At 53.0% G+C, this 19,330-nt stretch overlaps 1 protein-coding gene across 2 annotated transcripts in view; it reads left to right on the forward strand.

Moving 5' to 3' along the window:
• HSPA12A (heat shock protein family A (Hsp70) member 12A) overlaps positions 1-19,330 on the forward strand; it is a 160,690-nt gene that overhangs the window by 136,503 nt on the left and 4,857 nt on the right. For both annotated transcript variants that reach the window (XM_084772839.1, XM_084772840.1), the window contains 7 exons: positions 1,192-1,296; positions 2,008-2,124; positions 10,920-11,091; positions 14,389-14,475; positions 14,952-15,056; positions 15,734-15,992; positions 19,080-19,183. In XM_084772839.1, the coding sequence (XP_084628965.1) occupies positions 1,192-1,296; positions 2,008-2,124; positions 10,920-11,091; positions 14,389-14,475; positions 14,952-15,056; positions 15,734-15,992; positions 19,080-19,183 (949 nt within the window). The remainder of the gene's footprint in view (positions 1-1,191; positions 1,297-2,007; positions 2,125-10,919; positions 11,092-14,388; positions 14,476-14,951; positions 15,057-15,733; positions 15,993-19,079; positions 19,184-19,330) is intronic.

Here is a 19,330-nt window from a genome sequence, read left to right on the forward strand (position 1 = left end):
TTGTTCACAGGGAGATTGTGGATCAAAGTGACGGAGACACATGATGCTCCCAGAGGAGGGAAAGTTCTAGTAGCTTCTGTTATGAGACAACAGCACAGAGATAGCCGCCAAGCCACTGCCAGCACCCAGCCCGCCGAGGCTCCAGGCTTACATGAGGCTGCGTCTCTGTACCGTTGACCAGCTCTGGCCGGAAAGGACCCACCCCGCTTCTCCAGATGGGACTCCGTGCTGATGGGCAGGGTTAGGTAACGGATGCACAGGGCAAACTGTAGCTTCCCGGGACTCAGCTGCCTCCCTGAGCCTGAGAGTCTAGAAGCTGCGCATCTTTTCTGGGCACCAGGAGGAAGGGGTGCTGGCTGGGAGCAGTGAGCGTGAGCAGGTGGTTTAGGCTATATCCGAAGGTTGTACAAGAGCCCGTTAGTAACTCGTGGCTCTGCCTCAAAGCAGAGGCAAAGCCCGGCTCTCTAGTCTTCATCAGTCTGATGTCCCATGGAGCAATCTGTTCCTGACACTAGTAACGGGGTTAGTGCGGGCCTTCTCTCCTCTCTCCATGCGTCCTACCCCTCAGGGACCCTGTCATCATCTTCATTGTTGTTGTTGTTGTTGTTTTTGTTTTTTGATGACCTCTTTCCACCCACCATCTGGCCTCTGCACAGTATCCTCTATCCGAGCACCAAGTACAGCAGATGTTTCGGCTTCTGGCAGAGCCCAAGAGGCAGCAACGCCTGGCTTTCAGCAGATTAGACAGAACTGGCCTTAAAATAGGAGCCCTTCTATTTTAGTGACTTGGCTGGCAGCTCACCGGGGAAGGAGAGATTGGTGTGTGTCAGCGTCCTGCTTGGCAGCGAAGGGGCAATGACTTAAGCTGCTGTCGCAGGGCTCCCGAGGGTGACCGTGTCTGTGAGCCTCATGTAAACTGCACCGGGCTTGGCACCTGCTACCCATTCCCAGGGCCTGCTCCCGAGGGGCAGAGAAAGGGACAAAGTGAGGGTGGGGCCGTGAGAGATCAGCCACAGCTCATACAGTAAGGGGACACTACTGCCAGGTCCCTCTGGGGGCACACCGTTGTCCCTGCCTCTCTGAACACAGGGAACCAGGATTGCACTGGTCTCCAAACAGCAGTTCCTAAACCAAAGGTGTGGCTGTCCCTCACCCTCCTACTGTCACATGCCTTCTCCCCACACCCCCCAGGACCTCACCATGGACACTGACCTGATAGCAGCAAATGGCAAGAAAGTCAAAGCCCTTGAAATCTTCACCTACGCCCTGCAGTACTTTAAGGAGCAGGCACTGAAGGTAAGGCTGAAGGGTGGTGGTGTTAGGCCATCTGTGGGTGGCTGCACCTGTCAGCCAGGTGAAGGTTCTCCTATGAGGAGAGAAGATGGGCCCTGAGTGGGAAGGTGAAATGGCTCAGCATTTTGGAGCAAATCTGGCAGTTCCTAAAAGAGATAAACACGGAGACATGACCCAGCAATTCCACTCCCAGGGAAATGAAAACATGTGCACATGACACTGTTAGTGTGAAAGCTCATATCAGTGTTACTCATAAAAACCAAAAACTGGAAACAACTCAAACGCCTGTCAACTGATCCCTGACCTAATGTAGTCTGTCTGCTCAACGGAATATTATTCAGCCATAAAAAGTCATGAAGTAGTGATACATGTTATAGTTGGACAAACCTTGAGGATATCATGTAAAAAGGACCAAAATATAAAACCCATATCATATAACTCCATGTGTATGAAATGTGCATAGCAGGTAAGTCCACAGAGACAGAAGACAAGTCATTTCCAGGGGGTCTGGGGATGCAGGATGAGGATGGCGCCTTAGAGGCTGTGGATGGTAAAAATTAATGAGAGGAGCAGTTGGATGCCCTGCCTCCACACTGTGTGGGATGCCTGGCAGAGACCCCTGGAGTAAAAGACTGACAGCTCAGCAACCACAGGAGGTGTGTCCCCGGGGCCGCAGTGTGTCCTCACCTGCTACATTTATTCTCCTGGTGTTAGGAGCTGAGTGACCAGGCAGGGGCGGACTTTGAGAACTCTGACGTCAGATGGGTCATCACGGTGCCAGCCATCTGGAAGCAGCCAGCCAAACAGTTCATGAGAGAAGCGGCCTACCAGGTGAGGGGTGTGGGGATGGGTGGGGACGGAGGGAAGCGAGCTGGAGCCCCACAGTGCGGACTGTGCTGCTCAGAGATCTCCCAGTATCCACCAGGGAGCGACATGGGACAAAGAGTCTGCTGGTGCCTCAGTTTCCTGGGTCAGCCTGAGCGTGTCTCTCTCTCTCTCTCTCTCTCTCTCTCTCTCTCTCTCTCTCTCTCTCTCTCTCTCCTTCCCTCCCTCCCTCCCCTCCCTCTCTTTCTCCCTCCCTCCTTCCTCTCTCTGGATTTATGTGTCTGGGTCATGTTTCCACTGTGAATTTTTTGGGGTTGGATTTCAAGCTGGGGTTCAGAGACATTTCCTGTAGATGAAGGGAAATGAAAAACTTCAGGAAAAGCCTTGGAAACCAGAATATTTGTATAAGAAAGGAATAGAGGCGAGGATGTTGGCCAGGGCCCAGGCATTTTGGCTTGGCCTTGAGGCTGAAAATGACCACCTGCAGCTGGGGATCTGGACTGTCCTCTGCTCGCCTGCCTGTCAGGGCCGCAGCATGCAGCTCTCAGAGAAGGGTAAGGGGAACGCCCCGAGTGCTGGCAGGCTCCCATGTGAGGGCAGCAGTGTGGCTCCACGGTGTGCCAGTCAGCCACGGAGGCAAGACCAGCCATGCAGGGTTCACCAACAGCCATGGCCTCTACGATGGTTGATATTGAATGCTTGACAAGATCTGGAATTTCCCAGGAGACAAAACTTTAGGCATGTCTGTGAGGAAACTTCTGGCAGTAACTGTGGGAAGATCCACCTTAACTGCAGGTGGCCCTGCCTCGCGGCCAGAGCCCTACACTGAATAAAACGGACAAAGCTCCACCAGCTTTCATGTCCCTGTTTCCTGACAGCGCAGTGTGGCCAGCTGCCCCAGGCTCCTGCTGCCACCACACCCCTCCCCACGGGACGGACTGGACCCTAAAACTGTGACCCAAAACAACCTGCCATCCTTGAATTACCTTTGTCACGCTGCTTGTGCTAGCACTGAGAAAAGTAACTAATCCTGCCCCCTACTAAAAAACAACCAGTGCCCAACTTCCTGTCCCCAGCGCAGAGCTGGCTTTGGTGGAGCCTGGATTGATGCTCTCTGCCTTGAGTGTCGGTGTTTGGTCCTTAACCTCATCAGTCCCACCTGGGCAGCCACATGAGTGCAGCAGCAGATGTCACCTTGCCCTCTCAAGACCTTGTGTTCTTAGGATATCACTTTTGACATCAAGTTAGTAGCCAGGTAGATGAGCCTTTCCTGCCCAAAGAGTCACTGAGTCACCCTGATCCCCAGCAGATGGGAAAGTAGTCCCGTGTGCTGGAGCACCGTGGGCCTCTGTTGGCATCCACGGCTTTTCCCAACGCAGCTCGCAGCTCGTAGAGCTCAGCTTGCTCAAGGTCAAGGGCGGATTATCCCTCCCCTCACCATCCCCTCTCCGGGAGGGACTGTTTCCTCAGCCCTCCCCTTCCTCTGTGCAGCGTGAGAATCTGGCTCTGTGTTATGAAGCTGCCAAAAATAGATTTGCTTTTATAGTGATGAAGGAAGAGGGTAGAAGTTCCAGAAAGAGACAATTTCTTTAAGGAGAGAAGGAGAGTAGATGCATCTGAGTTGTTCACAGAAGCCCTGGGCATCTCTTCCTGGGCATCAGCGTTCAGGGTTTGTCCAAAGATGGGCCGCAGACATGGTCACTTGCACACACTGCACTGCGCCTGAGCTGCTCCCAGGAAGGACATGCAGGACCCACGGCCTTAGCTCCCGGTCCCCGGCCCACAGGAGGACTTCAGCAAGAAATGCGTGACCCTGAAAGGGTCAGATCTTATTTTTAGACTGGAAAAAGGGGGACGTGTGGTGGCTGGTCAGTTGCTAGGCTGGGCGGCCCTGGCCCGGCTCTTTCTAGGAGAGAGTCTCTGAGGACAAGGGTATCCCTACAGAGTCTCAGGACAAAGTCAGACTCTGTTCTTGGCTTAGGTGGAATAAAAATGGCCCTACAAGCTAGGCGTGGTGGCTCATCCCTGTAATCTCCGTCCTTGGGAGGCTGAGGCAGGAGGATTGGTTTGCTCAGAGGCATGCAGGACATGGGGACTGTCCTCCAGAGCAGGGTCATCTTTCTTTGGTGGTGTTTTTGCAGCTTAGGTTTGGACCCTCTGCAGTTCTGCTTTTGTGCTCCCACTCAACTCACATGACCACGTGGCTTTAAAGATGGCCGCTTCCTTCTGCTAGTCTTTGTTCATGTACTCGTTTCTTCATGAGCCGCTTACATCAGGGTCCCTGTGTGCCAGGCTCTGGGAGGCAATGAGGGGAACAACAGGGCTCAGCTCAGGTCCCTGTCCTCGGGTTGCCCATGGGGTCCAGGGCTCAGAGTTAGGAAGTTAGCAGGTGCACACAGGGCATGGCTGGTGTGCGGTGTCTTCAGCACACCTTCTGGAACAGTTCCAGGAAGAATGGGAGTGCAGCACGTGCATCTCTCCACCTCACCCCTCTGCCTCTTTAAATGCAGCATGAGGAAGGTCCAGGCCTATGGAGGTTAATGTTCTGGGCCAGAGTTTGCCCAGGTGTTCGGTTGAGAGGATGTTCTTGGCATCCCTTGAGGGTGTTTGGGTGTCATCATCCAGCTGCCCAGAGTAAAGCAGATGCCTCCGAAATACGGACGGGCCTGCTCTAGTCAGCTGAAGGCTAAGCAGGGCAAAGAGAGGGAGAAATCCACCCTCCTGCCTTTGTGCTGGGGCGTGTGTGTGTGTGTGTGTGTGTGTGTGTGTGTGTGTGTGTGTGTGTGTTTGTATGCATGCGTGTATGTGTGTGTGTGCACATGTGTGTGTGTGTTTGTCTCTGTGTGTGCATGTGTATGTGTGTATCCACGGGTGTGTGTATGTGTGTGCGTTGTTGAGTGCGTGCGTGCGTGCGTGCGTGTGCGTGTGCGTGTGTGTGTGTGTGTGTGTGTGTGTGTGTGTGTGTGTATGTGTGTGTTTCTTCCTTTTGGAGTCAGATGGAAATATCAACTCTTCTTAGATTCTGAGCCTGTGTCCAGTGGTCAGGATCAGGATCTACTCAGTAGATCTCCTGTGTCTCCAACTCTGGAGACCTCGGGGCTCGTTAGGCTTTGTAATCAAGAGCAAAGTCCGTGTGAGAAATCACTTGTGTGTGTCTGGGTGTCCTGCTTGGTTTCCCTGGAGAACCCTGGCTGGTCCAGTACGTGAGCAGAGCCAGGGTTCTGAGCCCAGTGTCTTCTAAGGATGCTCATAGGGTGCCCATCTCCATGGACGGGCTCTAAGCAGTCAGGTGTCCTCTTCCCCCTACACGGTGTCAGCTGCCTGCCAACCCTCCTCCAAGACTGACTTCAGAATGAGACTGAATTGTGTGCCGCCTGCATGGTAGGAAAACCTGGCCCGCCCTCCTACTTGTATGGGACGCATGGAGGCCCTCCTGCTTGTGTAGGACACATGGAGGCCCTCCTGCTTGTGTGGAGCGCATGGAGGCCCTCCTGCTTGTGTGGAGCGCATGGAGGCCCTCCTTCAAGCTTTTAGAAAACGAACTACAAGCTTATGGTGCATTCACCTGCCGGAGGGAGGGAAGGAGGCTCAGAGCCAGCAGAGCTAGCATGGTCTCAGCCTAGCTACTGTAGGCTGGATAGAGTCCGTGCCCACGAGGGTTGCAGAGCTGTGCACATGGCCCTGCTCCATCTGGAGACCTCCCTTAGGCCTGTCTGGTCTCAGTCCTGGGAGAAAGAATGTGCCAAATCTCAATCCCTTAGGATTTGCACACTCAGGGCAGGTATGGGTCCCTGAAGAGCAGTTAGTGGTCAGGTGACAGCGGAAAGGGCAGTGGACTCTTCTTCTGAGGCCTTCAGGACAGATCTGGAAAATGGAGGGCGGGACAGGGTAGAGGGAGGGGAAGGGAGAGGGGGCAGGGAGAGGGAGAGAGGGAGAGCCTGAATCTCAGGGGATCATGGGCAGGAAATTGTCCAGTTTTATTTTAGAGCAGTTTTGCATAAAATGTGCGACTCTGGTGAGTTCCAGAGGCCTGTTAAATAAATGATGCTCCCATGTGTGGCGGCCTCATTTAACAGAGAGACTCAGCTTGTAACTGCCTGCCTGCCTGAGCAGGCTGCAGTGAAAAATAATTCTATCAGGAGAAACCAAAAGTGCATGACGCCCAGCTGGGGCAGCTAGAACGCGATGACAGGCCAACAGAACGCGTACCTGGCCTGGCCATTCTTTCTCATCTGTGGACGCAGTCTCTTGGTAGGGTTCCCTGTCAGACCGCAAGGACCCAGGAGCTGAGTAGTCAGGGTAAACGGCCACTTCTGTGGGTCCCTGGAGCTGACACCTCCTGAGGGGACCTCAGGACTCCATGGAGGCTTTAAGAGGTAAGCTTCCACTATGCAGATTTAGACCTTGAGGAGAAGTCAGTGGGGCGCTGCAGGAGGGCACACCTGTGTCCTTGCAGGACCCGGGTCCCTCCTACAGATGCTCAGCTCAGCAGAGACCAGGCCTGGCGGAGGCGTGGTGGAATCACTCCCTCAGCAGCTGCCTCCTGAGCAACTGATCTGTGCTCCAGAGCAAGACAGCCTCCCGGTGCCCTTTGGGGAGTGCAGTGCCTAATGCAAAGGCCAGATGACATGCTTGGCTGCAGTGGTCAGCGTTTGGACTGTTTTCCAAGTTCTGGTGTCTCATTCAACAAAGAAAGGCCCGCGCAGCGTCGCATGGCAGCAAGAATGCTTTACTCAGCACAAGACGTTCAGCCAGGAACTTGAGCCTAAGGTTGACAGCGGCGTGTGTGAGTGAAGAACACGCGGGGCCCATTACCTATGGCCCCTTTCATGGGGGTCTAAAGGGAAGACACGTTTGGTTGCTAGGAGGTCGTGTGTGTGGTTCTCCATGCATCGCCACATTAAGCCTCATAGCCGTTCTCTACTGTGCATGTCCCTTCCCACAATGCACTTGTGTTTTAATCATATGCACATCCAATTACATACAGACAGAAGAAGATGGTAAATAGGGGATTGTCTCTAAAGTTCACTCTGAGGACGTAGGTAGCCTTACTGTACATATACCCTAACTAGTTCAGGCCTGATTGGCCTTCCTGTTGGCTGCGCCCAGACATAAGCACTTGAATTGGAACTGAGTTTGATGGTCCTTAGGAGGGTGGAAAACGTATTCCATTTGCTAAGAGCACAGTGTGTGTGCAGCTCAGTCTGGGGCCCCCGTTGCTCACAGGTTGCTAGGTGCTCTGTTCAGAGAGGAGCATGTGTACACGCATGCATCTCGTGCGTGTGTGTGTGTGTGTGTGTGTGTGTGTGTGTGTGTGTGTGTGTGTGTTTGTGTGTGCACGCGGGCGTGTGTGTACATGAAGATCTAAGTTTGGATCCCAGTTCGGTTCCCAGAACCTGTGTCAAAGCCAGACATGGCAGCTTATACCTGTAGCTCTACTATTGGGGAGGTGGGGGAGACGCATCTGTGGAGCTCCCTGGCCAGCCCAGCTGAAATGGTGAGTTACAGGTTCAAGGAGAGGCAAGGTGGGGGGCAGTAGAGGCAGACACTGGTATTGACACCGTCTCTGTGCACTGCAAACACAGACACATGCATGCGTGTACATGCATATACCGCATGTACACACAGGAGAGTTTCCTGTGAGTCAGAGGCCCTGCTTAGGCTCTCAGGCATAGTCAGTGGGTGAAGGAGCCTTGTGTGAAGGAATTCTCCACCTCACCCCACCCCCCATCCCTGCACCTCTTGCCGTGGTCCGGCCAGCAGGTTGGCAGGCATCCCGGCGGGTCACAGGTACAGTTTTGTGGCTTTAACGTCTGAAAGGTCTTTGCCCGACTCTTTCCTGGTCCTCTCACCTTCTTGGTTTTATTTCTAGTGTGATTTCTGGAAGCTTGTGCACAGGGTCCCAGAAGGTCCATGCACGGGGTCTCTCCTTACCTCTCACCTCTTGCCAGGGAAGCTGACCCTGGGCATATGTCCCCCAGCAGGTCTTTGGTACTAGAAGCCCAGAGAAGTGCACGCTGCCCTTCAGCAAGGGAGCTCTGTGCTACCTTGCTTTGGATTTCTGCATCTGGGGACAGCAAGACTCAGGCTCAGCAGATTCTCCATCCCTGTGGCACGTCAGGTGTCTGCCCCCATGCTAGTTCACCGGGTGTGCTAGGCGGTGTGGAAGGGGCACCCCATGACTGGTGTGCTAGGAGGTGTGGAAGGCACAACCCATGACTGGTGTGCTAGGCAGTGTGGAAGGGGCACCCCATGACTGGTGTGCTAGGCGGTGTAAGGCGCACCCCATGACTGGTGTGGACATGGGTGTGGATTCTGAAGCCAGCCCTTCTCACGTGGCTGTGCTGCTAGAGAGGCACATGGCATGTACAGAATGGAGACTTCCCTTCTCCCATCTGGCTGGTGCAGCTTTCAGCTGTTATCAATGACTTTTATTTGGTGCTTGATTGCCGTGGAGAACTCTAAGCAATGCATTACCTCACACTGTCCCTCCCAGCTCCCAGCGGGTGAAGAGTTGGTGCCTAAAACCAGAGAAGTTTTGTCAAAGGGCCAGGCCTCTCTCCTGTAATCGCAGCACCCCAGGCAGGAGTTAGCGCGATTTAAGGAGCCTGGTTTGAGGGACTCAGATCCCCACCTGTGCTGACACTGGGTACCTGTGCGCAAGTCTCTGCTACCCTCGTACTCCGTGGGAAGCTTCCTGTCCTGGATCAGCAGGGATAGTTGGCCACTCTCTCTCTCTGATGCCTTCCTGACTGTGGGGGTTTGAATCATAAATCCCTTCATAGTCTTGGACACTTGAACACTTGGTCCCCAGTTGTGTCGATGTTTGTGAGGCTTAGAAGGCATGTCCCTGATGGAAGACGTGTGTTGCTGGGGGAAGGCTTTGAGGCTGAAAAGCCCAGAGCCGTTCCTGGAGTCCTCTCTGTTTCATGCTTGCCGTTCAAGACGTGAGCCCTTCTCCTGCCGCCATGTCTTTGCTCCCCCGTCCCTGGCTCTGACTTTCTGGAGCCGTAAGCCAAAATAAGCCACTTCTTATATAAGCTGCCTTGGTCATTGTGCTGGCTGGTTTTATGTCATTTGACACCAGTTAGAGTCACTGGAGAAGAAGAGTCTCAACTGAGAAAATGCCTCAGTAAGATCTGGCTGTAGGCGCACCCTTAGGGCATTTCCCTAGTTAGTGATTGATGGGGGAGAGCCCAGCCCATTGTGGGCGGTGCCTTCCCGGGGCTGCTGGTCCTGGGTTCTGTGAGATGGGCTAAGCAAGTCACGGGGAGCAAGACGGTAAGCAGCACCCCTCCATGGCCTGTTCAGTTCCTGCTGCCAGGTTCCTGCCGTGCTTGACGTCCTGTCCCTGACTTTCTTTGATGATGAACTGTAATGTGCGAGATGATTAAACCCTTTCTCATCACAGCAACAGCGACCCTATAACTAAGACAGCCATGGTGTTTTTTCGCAGTGACAAGAAAGTCACCGAGACGGCACATGGTATCTTAGTTACTCAGTTGTCAGTGAAGGGGTTACACAGAAGGCTCTGGGGGTCCCTCAGGTTTCCTGGGCTCTAACCTGAGCCCCTCTCCTCCTTGCTTACTGCTGGACGCACCTAAGCCCCTCCTTGGCCTTGGCTCCCAGCTGCTTGTCCTGTGACTATATGGCATTAGGAGTTTCTGTCTGCTCAACTTCTGGTGTAGAGTGGAGGTGGGACTCAGGGATTTTCTCTGAGAGGGTGTGGCATGGGGACAGATCCCCGGGTTTCCTTGGAAACATCAGGAAAGCAGTACCCTGGAGACAGGAATGGTTTGTGCTCCTAGTGGACATGAAAGCTCCATGCAGCATGCACAGCCTGGGCAGGAGGAGCTCTGGCCCAGGGGTTACAGGCCAAGGCTCATCTCTCTGAGTGTGCGCAGAAGGGTGCCCTTGGGACCTCCAGTGCCCGGAGCAGAAGTGACTGGTCAGGTCACGTGTCGTGGAACATAGCACTTCTGCCTCTCACCAGCCAAGGAAGGTGTCGGATATTAGCAGATGGAGTTGTGGATGGAGCCTGGGGACGTAACTGGTATAGTATTAAGATTATGTAGATGCTTGGCTGTACTCAGTTGCTGGAGTGTTTGTCTCACACACATGAGGTCCTGGCTTCAATTGCTTAGGACCGCATAAAACAGATGTGGTGACGCACACTTGTAAGCCCAGGGCAGCACTCATGAAGTACACGGAGGAAGATTAGATTGTTATGGTCATTCTGGACCACACAGCAAGGTTGAGGTCAGCCTGGGATCCATGAGAGCCCATCTCCAAGAAAAAAATAAAAATGTTATATGACAAACTGTTGAAAGAGTAAAGGCACCTCCAGCTGACTGCCTGCCCTCACTCACCAAGCCTGGGATCTGCACAGCCTCTGTCAGAGGTGTGTGGTGTTGTCCACCCCAATGGCTTTGCAACTCTGTCCCCCAACCGATTGCACATCAAACCCCATCTTTACCTGTTGTCCGTAGTCTCCTTGCCTCTTCCACGGTGCTTTTCAGTTCAGATCTGCAAAAGCCAGAGGCCCTGTAAGCCAGGGTGCCCTGGTCCCCCAGGAGCCCTTTGCATATTCAGGGACTAGATTCAGGGACTTGGGAGCTCAATGTCAGATCACCCCTAGTATTAAATTCTGCAGAGGCCTGAGGAGGGATGGTCCCCCTTAACCAACCAAGTTCAGCACTCAGCTCCTTCCTTGGGTATTTCAACCTCACGGCAAGGTGTGGCGTCCTCCGGGCAGGCCCACCATGGAGTCCCAGGGCCCAGCTTCCGTCTCTGTCTTCCAGGCAGGCCTGGCCTCCCCCGAGAACTCGGAGCAACTCATCATCGCCCTGGAGCCCGAGGCCGCCTCCATCTACTGCCGGAAGCTGCGACTGCACCAGATGATCGAGCTCAGCAGCAAGGCGGTGGTCAATGGGTACAGCGCCAGTGACACAGTAGGAGCGGGGTTTGCACAGGGTACCTCTGCTCTCTCTCTCCCTCCCTCCCTCTGCTCTCCCCTCCCAGCCCCTGGGCGTTACTCAGCTCAGATGATGCTAAAGGCATCCTGCAAGGGCCAGGACACCCCATGCGGAAGGTGGGTCTTAGCCTCTCTTTGCTTGGTGCTCCTACCTGGCCCCTAAGAAGATTCCAGCGTAAACTAAGCATTGGTTACTCTGGCTTGTCACACCTTGGAGAGCATCTCTCCAAGAACCCAAGGGCGAGTCTTCTTGGCCTTTCATTTTACTAGGCTCTGAGACTTTATTGTACGTTAACGGAGGCAGTCTAATCCAATTTGCCTGCCGTTAATTCCTCATTAAGACTGTTGACTTATTGCTGACTCACTCACTGGGCTGCGGGGTGTGGGATGCGATGAGCTTGTTAGGTGCCTTATACACAACCAAGCGGGCTGAGTGGTCCTGACCCAGGAGATGTATGTACCCTTAGCTGTGGGAAGGGGCGTTTGCTCAGCCTGACCCAGCCTGGGTATTCTAAGGAGTTTTCCCCTTGGATAAGTTACCTGAATAAGTGGACTGTCTCAGTTCCCAGAACTGTTTGCTCCACTGGACTAGGCTCCCTGCGTGGGTCAAGGTCAAAGCCTCACTGACAGCTTGGGTACTACTGGGGAGCACCATATGTGTTGGGAGGTGCTGCACACTTCAGCTCTGAGTTCAGCTCACTTCCTAGATGGGGACCTAGTGGGCAGAAGTGCACCCTCTGCCCATGTCCACCCCCAAGTGACCCTAGAAGGCCCCAGGCCCAGGAGAAGGATAGGAGGGACATGAGTGAGGACCGCCTAAGCTCGGATCTGCCCTTCCATGGCCCCTGCCCTTGCTGAGACCCCAGGCCCAGGCTCACCCTGAGTGGATGTACCTCCATGTCTGTGTGCTGCAGTTTTCTTGAAGTCACTCCTCAGTCATCTTCCTGAGGACACCCCTGTCCCAGGGGACACCTTTTTCCTTTTGGTCCCTAGAGTTGGCCGTTGGTTGCTACGAGGAGGTGGCACGATCTGTGCTTGTGCCCAGCGCTCTCTGCTGGCCAGGGGCTATGCACCAACTCCTCAGATCTGACTCACCAGAATGAATGGAGGGGCTGGGTTCATCCTCATCCTCACTAATGGCCACCCTGGCCTTTTCTCTAAGGAACTCGGATGTGTGACCATTTCAAATACACAAACACACATCTTTCTCCATTGTCTCATTGGAAAGAAGATCAAGCTTGTATCTTACAAGCTGGTCCACGGTTCATAAACAGATGGATGTCAGGGCCCACTGATTCCAGCCCAGCGTTTACACACCACCCGAGAATGGCCCTCTGCTTTCAGGAGGCGTCTGTTGGTTTGGAATGAGAGTCTTCCTTGGTTGCTTCCCTGTGCTGCTGTCACGTCTGTCCTATGGCCTGTGGCCTTGGCTGCCGTTGTGTGTGTGCTCACAGGGGACGACCCCTCATTACTGACCAACATGCCTTGGAGGGGCAGCAAGGCAGGGGTTTAGGTGTCAGCCTTCCTTGCATTGCAGTTGGACCAGCTCTTCCGGGTGTGGTGCTGTGGGGACCCCAGGGGAGCACTGTTCAGGACATCTGACGTTCTGTGGGCCCTTCATAATGACAAGTCAGCAAGCAGAGGGTACTGCAGGGGGATGCAGATGGCAGGCATTATGCCTCCACGGGCTTACAGAAGACATTATTTTCCCCTGATGGGTTTTTAATGGGATCCATAAAAGAGAAATTTGTCTGATCTTGGGGCTTTATCTACCTGAAAAACTGGGATCATTTTTTGAGAACTGGAAAAATGTTCAGTCAGCTTCACTGTTTTGTTATTGTTGTTGTTGTTGATGTTGGTTGTGAGTGCCATTTTGTGGCCATCTAAATTGTTTTAGCAAACTGGATCCCCGCAAGGTCACATACATGCTCTGTTTCTTATTTGGTGCCAGGATTTGACTTGGGCCTCCGTGTAGCTAGGGAAGTTCTCTACCCCCGAGCCGTACCGTTCATCTAATGTGGTCACCTGGAGCCAGTGTGGGGAGTAGGGGAGAAGCCCGAGTTTCAGGGAGTCCTCCTGGGGTGCCCCCTTGACCCCTCCACCCAGGCTCTGAAGAACCTATGGCTGGCTCGATGTTTGCTGCTCTGACCCTGAGAGAAAAGTGGGTTTTGCAAACACTCTGCTCCTCGAGGAAAGAGGCTAGAAGGTTGAGGATGCTGTTGGATGAGGAGGGATTCACCGGCATTTCGGGAGGAGGAGGAGGAGGAGGAGGAGGAGGAGGAGGAGGAGGAGGAGGAGGAGGAAGATAGCTCAGGCGGTTAAAGAGCTGCCGGTGAGAAGCCAGGGAGGTAGAAGAGGGAGCAGAGCTTTCCTCTGCCACCCCAGGGCGGCTGTAACAAGTCATTCGCTGCAGTTGTCATTCCTTGACTACTAGGTCTCACAGCAGCTGCTCTGCCACTGTTGTCACCGACTGTTTACAGGTTGTCACTCCAGATATATAGTAGACATGTAGATGCATTATGGAAGTAGCCCCTTTTCTGCCCATGAGGAATCTAGACCGAGTAGTGCCCCTATTTTGTAGACTAGGAGACCCCAAGCCCACTTGCTGTCTCTGAGGCTCTCTTTCACAATACCTGTTCGCTTTTTCAAGCTTAGGAATCTTAGATCTCTGGTCCGGGGAGTCATATTGCCAAACAGGAAACCTGGCATTTCCTCAGCGGAGCACAGGACAGTCATCTGTGCTCTGTCCATCCTCAGGGTGGCCCGGCCGCTCAGCGCACAGCAGGGGCGCCCCCTAGGTACCCTGATGATGATGCAGTGCCCAGCATCCCTAGGTTCAGACGCTCCCTTGTGGCTGAAGCGCCACCGTGTGGCAGAAGTGCATATTGTCTTCAACAGCTGTAGGAAATGCTCTCAATCCTTTTACCCCACAGATTGCCATGAGGAAATAGACCCAGCATTCCAAAGCTCCATGATGTAAAATGGTTTAACCTAGTGCCCAGTGGGGACTGCTGGGAAACTGGCCCGTTTCATTAGCCCACTCCCCAGAAGAAGGTCACCAGAGCCAAGAATCTCATCCAGGTTTCTTTACAGCTGGGCAGGGGCCAGAGATGCCGGCTTCTTTCCTTGGCACTGGCTTCTGGGCTTTTGGTGTCCTGTTCATTAGTCCTTTTGGCCAAGTATCACTAAAACGTCCCATCCCTGAACCCACCATGCTGTTGTCTTCAGCAGCTGCAGACGACTGTCGCTTTTCCACGCTTGCTTATGCTTGGTCCTTTCTTCCTGTTGGCCGCTAGCTAAGGAGCACGTTCGGCGAAACCGGCAGAGTCGGACCTTTTTGGTGGAGAACGTCATAGGAGAGATCTGGTCTGAGCTGGAGGAAGGTAGTGTCCTGGGATGTCTCTCAGCCCTACTCGTTACTATATGTCTTCGCTGCTGGCAAACATGCGTTTATACCCGTTACATTCGCTCACTGGGAAGATGCGCAGTTGCAGAGGGTTGTAAAGGCCACTGGCTTGGGGGCTATCCCTCCGAAAACCACACAGATGGACTTGTCTCGAGGAAGATGAGGCTCCCAGTTCCAGAGGGAGGCTTGTGTGCAATTGCATGTCACGGGGCGTGGTGGGGACCCAGCCCTGCACAGCACAAATGCTTGGGTTCTTCCAGATTCTCTCGGGCCGGGCATGGTTGAAGTCTCGGTAGTTAGTGGGTAACTCGCCATGCTGCTAATTAACAAAGCCCACTGTGCTGGTGAGCAGTGTCGACAGTGCTTACTGAGCCAGGTGACTGCTCGCCAGCTTGTTTGAGGGGGACAAACAGATGCCCGGTGTATCTTAAAGATTGCTGTCTTTTATGCCAGGTGACAAGTACGTGGTCGTTGACAGTGGTGGAGGCACCGTAGACCTGACAGTCCATCAGATACGGTTACCAGAGGGGCACCTTAAGGAGCTCTACAAAGCAACGGGTAGGCTGCCACCTGGCCGGGTAGCTTGCCCAGCCCCCACCCCCCACCCCTGCCATTTTGCTTACTTCACTCTTCTCAGGTTTCTCTCAGCACTATAAGCATGTGGACTGTGGGTGGTGGAGGGCCCTTCCATCTGACTACAGTTGGAAAGCAAATTGTGTTGGAATGTTCTTCCCAGCCACCATTTGAGATTGGGCATCAACTGCACAGCGGCTCTGTCTCTGAGGATCCGCCTGTAGCTTGGTATCACCTCTGACGGAATCTAGGGCTAGATTTCTGTTCCTGGACTAACACCATCGAAATAAGGAGGATGCCTTTTCCATTTGGGAGGGGATGTCTGCTAGGGTGATGTCATCAGCGGACTGCAGAGGGCCTGACCGAGGCCTGCGGGTTTCCCGAAGGGGAATATTGTGATTTTTGAAGTTCTCTGTATAGATAGGTTGCTGCAGGAAAAAAAGTGCCCAGGACAGGAGCCTAAGGGTGTTGAGATATGAGTGGGTGGTTAGCTGTTGTCTGTGCACCGGGCGGGAATCTGTGTGCCTCAGAGAACACTGGGGTGGGGGTTAGGGTGGGGGTGGGCGTGGGGCGTAAAGGCCTGGGCTTCAGGCTTTGGTTTTAGTCTCTCACTTTTTTTTCCTTCTCTAACATCACGGGCTCCCATTTTGTCCTGCACTCAGGTGGACCCTATGGATCTCTGGGAGTAGACTATGAATTTGAAAAACTGCTTTGTAAAATATTTGGAGAGGATTTCATCGAACAGTTCAAGATCAAACGCCCGGCAGCCTGGGTGGACTTAATGATCGCCTTTGAGTCTCGCAAAAGAGCGGCTGCGCCTGATCGCAGCAACCCCCTGAACATCACTCTGCCCTTCTCCTTCATCGACTACTACAAGAAGTTCCGGGGCCACAGCGTGGAGCACGCCTTGAGGAAGAGCAAGTACGCTGGCTTGCCTTGGGGTCTGGAGAGTCCAGGGGTGAACAGTGTTGATGAGTGGTTTGTGAGTTCTGACCCCATGTACAGTGTGCTCTTGAGCAATGACTCAGTTTATCCATGCCTCAACTTTACCTTTACTATGAAAAATGGGTAATAATTCTACGTACCTCGAGGGGTCCTGTGGGAGTAACATGCGTTCCTAATGTTAGGCCCTTAGCATCAGACCCAGGTCACAGAAAGTATGCTCTGTGTGTTAGCTGGGATGTTCGCTGAGGCAATTCTAGCTTTATGAAAACAGGATATTTTGTTTGGGTGGAATCTTAGTCAGTGTTTCACTGCTGTGAAGAGACACCGTGACCCAGACAGCTCTTATAAAGGGAAGCATTAGCCGGACATGGTGGCGCACACCTTTAATCCCAGCACTCGGGAGGCAGAGGCAGGTGGATCGCTGTGAGTTTGAGGCCAGCCTGGTCTACAGAGCGAGTCCAGGACAGCCAAGGCTACACAGAGAAACCTTGTCTCGAAAAACTAAATAAATAAATAAATAAATAAATAAATAAAATAAAGGGAAGCATTTACCTGGCTGGCTTACAGCTTCAGAGGCTTAGTTCATTATCCTCACAGCAGGGAGCATGGAGGCGCCGGAGCTGAGAGCTGCAGTCTGCTAGCAGAGAGAAAGAGAGACAGAGACAAAGACGACAGAGAGGGAGGGCGGGGGAGGCAGAAAGACAGAGACACAGAGAGACAGACAGAGACAGAGAGGCAGGGACAGGGACTGGCCTTGTGTGTGGGCTTTTGACATCTCGATGCCCACCCTCCAGTGACACGCTTTCTCCAACAAGGCCACACCTCCTAATCCTTTTCAAATAGTGCCACTCCCTGTTGACTAAGTAGTCACATGTCTGAGCCTATGGGGCTGTTCTCACTCAAACCACCACAGGCAGCTGCTGCAGCACAGTGTCTAGACAGGGCCTAGTGTGTACCGGGTGACTGAGCCATGGTGGGAATCCGGGTTTCCTGCTCCTCCGAGGTCCTTGCTTGCACTTACACCTCAGTTTGCTGCAAAATGGTCCCATATGGAAGACCTCACTAAAACTGAACATTTTTAAATGGAAACAAACAAGCCAAGTTTCTGATAAATTTCAAAAAATTGTCTTTGAGGCATCTGTGGTAAGGCGTGCCTGTGATCCCCATATGTGGAGGCTGAGGCAGACAGTGTCTTGAGTGTGTGTCTATACGTGTGCATGTGTGTGTGTGTGTGTGTGTGTGTGTGTGTGTGTGTGTGTGTATGAGTCTGTATGTGTATGCATGTGTGTGAGTGTGTGAGTCTATATGTGTGTATATGTGTGTGCACGTGTGTCTGTATGTGTGCATGCATGCATGTGTGTGTGTGTCCCCATTTCATTAGGGCTGTGTACAGCATTGGTGAGGAGTTTTTCGCACACACATGCACCTTAACACCATGTCACAAAGAGCAATTCTCCCTCTCCAAGAACCATCACTACCTGTGACTCTCAGGGAGGAGAGGGGCTTCATGAATCCTTCCTCTCCCATGGCAGAATGCTGAAAGCCTGGCCGTGGGCCAGTCTATGCAGGCATCCTCAGCTGCTGTAATGTCCTGATACATCACACCAGGGGACATGTGCAGTCTGCTTGTCTCTGCATTGGAAGTTGGTACGCACTGAGGACAGTGACCTAGGCCCACAGTTAATTAGGGGTGCACACATAACACGTCCCTCAGCCCACAGTTCATTAGGGGTGCACACACTCTCACTATGTCCCTTTTTTTTAGTGTATCTGGAACACTCCTAAAGAAACAGTTATTCCTCAGTGACTTGCTGACTTCAGAAAAGAGAATGGTGATTTTTTTTTCTTCCAGTTACTTTTTGAAAGTGGTGTAGCGGTCTGCACTTTTATTCTAGCAGAGGTGGGTGGCAGAGGAAACAAAGGCAGGAGACTGCCTGTTTGGGGCCAGTCTGGTCTACATAGTGAGTTCCAGGCCAGCGAGGGCTAGATGGTATGGTGAGACCCTGTCTCAAAAAAAAAAAAAAAAGCAGAGCCGAGCATCCTTCAAAAGGGCAATGCATCTTATTTTGTAGGGAAATGTGGATTTAAGCATGGTTGACATAAATCCTAATGAGTACGGCCTTATTGACACTGAGTGCCCCACCTTGGACTGAGGCACAGTCCCTGGGGCCTTCCAGCCAGCCACAGCCAGCCACAGTGTCACTCCACACCATGCACTGTCCTTGGCTTATGCCATGGAAGTGTGTCCTGGCCCAGGAAGATGTGGTGCTGAGAAGCTGGCATGCACTTTGCTTGAGACTGAAGTGCCGTTTGCATGGTCCCTGAGCTTTTGAGCGGTTGAGGTCTCTGTTGGGTCTGCATAATGAATAGTTCCCAACATTAGTTAAATTAGGAAAACAAACAAGCAAACAACACTTTGCCAAGTGTTTCACAGATACAGTTTCTACTTGGTCTTTGGCGCCTCCCCTGGCGGGGAGCAGGGCACTCAGGTTATAGCTGTTAACCTTGGCACTTTGGCTTCCAGCCCTGGAGAGCCAGCTCAGAGAAGATGGAGGGCCATGTAGCCAAAGTTCATGGCTACTAAGTAGAGGCCACACCAAAGCCCAGCCCTCCACACTGCTGTTTCTAGCCGTGATGGATGGAGACACAGAGACACACCAAGGCTGTCCTGTAAAGTGAGAGACACCTTAGTGATGCCACAGGGGCCCAGAGAGCTGAGGAGGTGACCCAACCACAGACTTGTAGCAAATGTCAGTACAACACAGATGTCCTAGGGGCCCCTCTGCTTACCTCTTTGTCTCTTGTGCTGGGCTTTGGCCTTCATCATACTGGGGGAGTTTGGTGCTAGTACAGAGCAAGGAGGAACTTAGGGTTATGTCTTAGCTCCTGTGCTTCTGAGCATCCGGGTTTGGGGGGCTGAGGGAATTTCCAAGGACGCTTTCTACTTTAAAACCTTTTCATCCCCACGGTGGGACAGATGCTCCTTCAGGCCACACGGCTGTGCAGATCAGCCTGGGCACTGAGCCCTCACTCACGTCTTGTTCCTCTTGATGTTATTCCCAGTGTGGACTTTGTGAAGTGGTCCTCTCAGGGGATGCTGAGGATGAGCCCGGATGCTATGAATGCCCTCTTTAAGCCAACCATTGACAGCATTATTGAGCACCTTCGTAAGTAGGAGCTGGGTCTTGGCCAGCTGTGGGCAGAGCTGGGAATAGGGGCGGTAACCAGCTGGTGGGGAGTATGGATCTGCAAGCTACAGGGCTGGAGCCTGCTCAAGTGGGTGGGGCTTGAGCATCTTGGGATGCTGCTGGACA

The sequence above is a fragment of the Acomys minous genome (genome assembly GCF_964271855.1).
Source record: "Acomys minous genome assembly, chromosome: 2".
In the NCBI taxonomy this organism is placed as follows: domain Eukaryota; kingdom Metazoa; phylum Chordata; class Mammalia; order Rodentia; family Muridae; genus Acomys; species Acomys minous.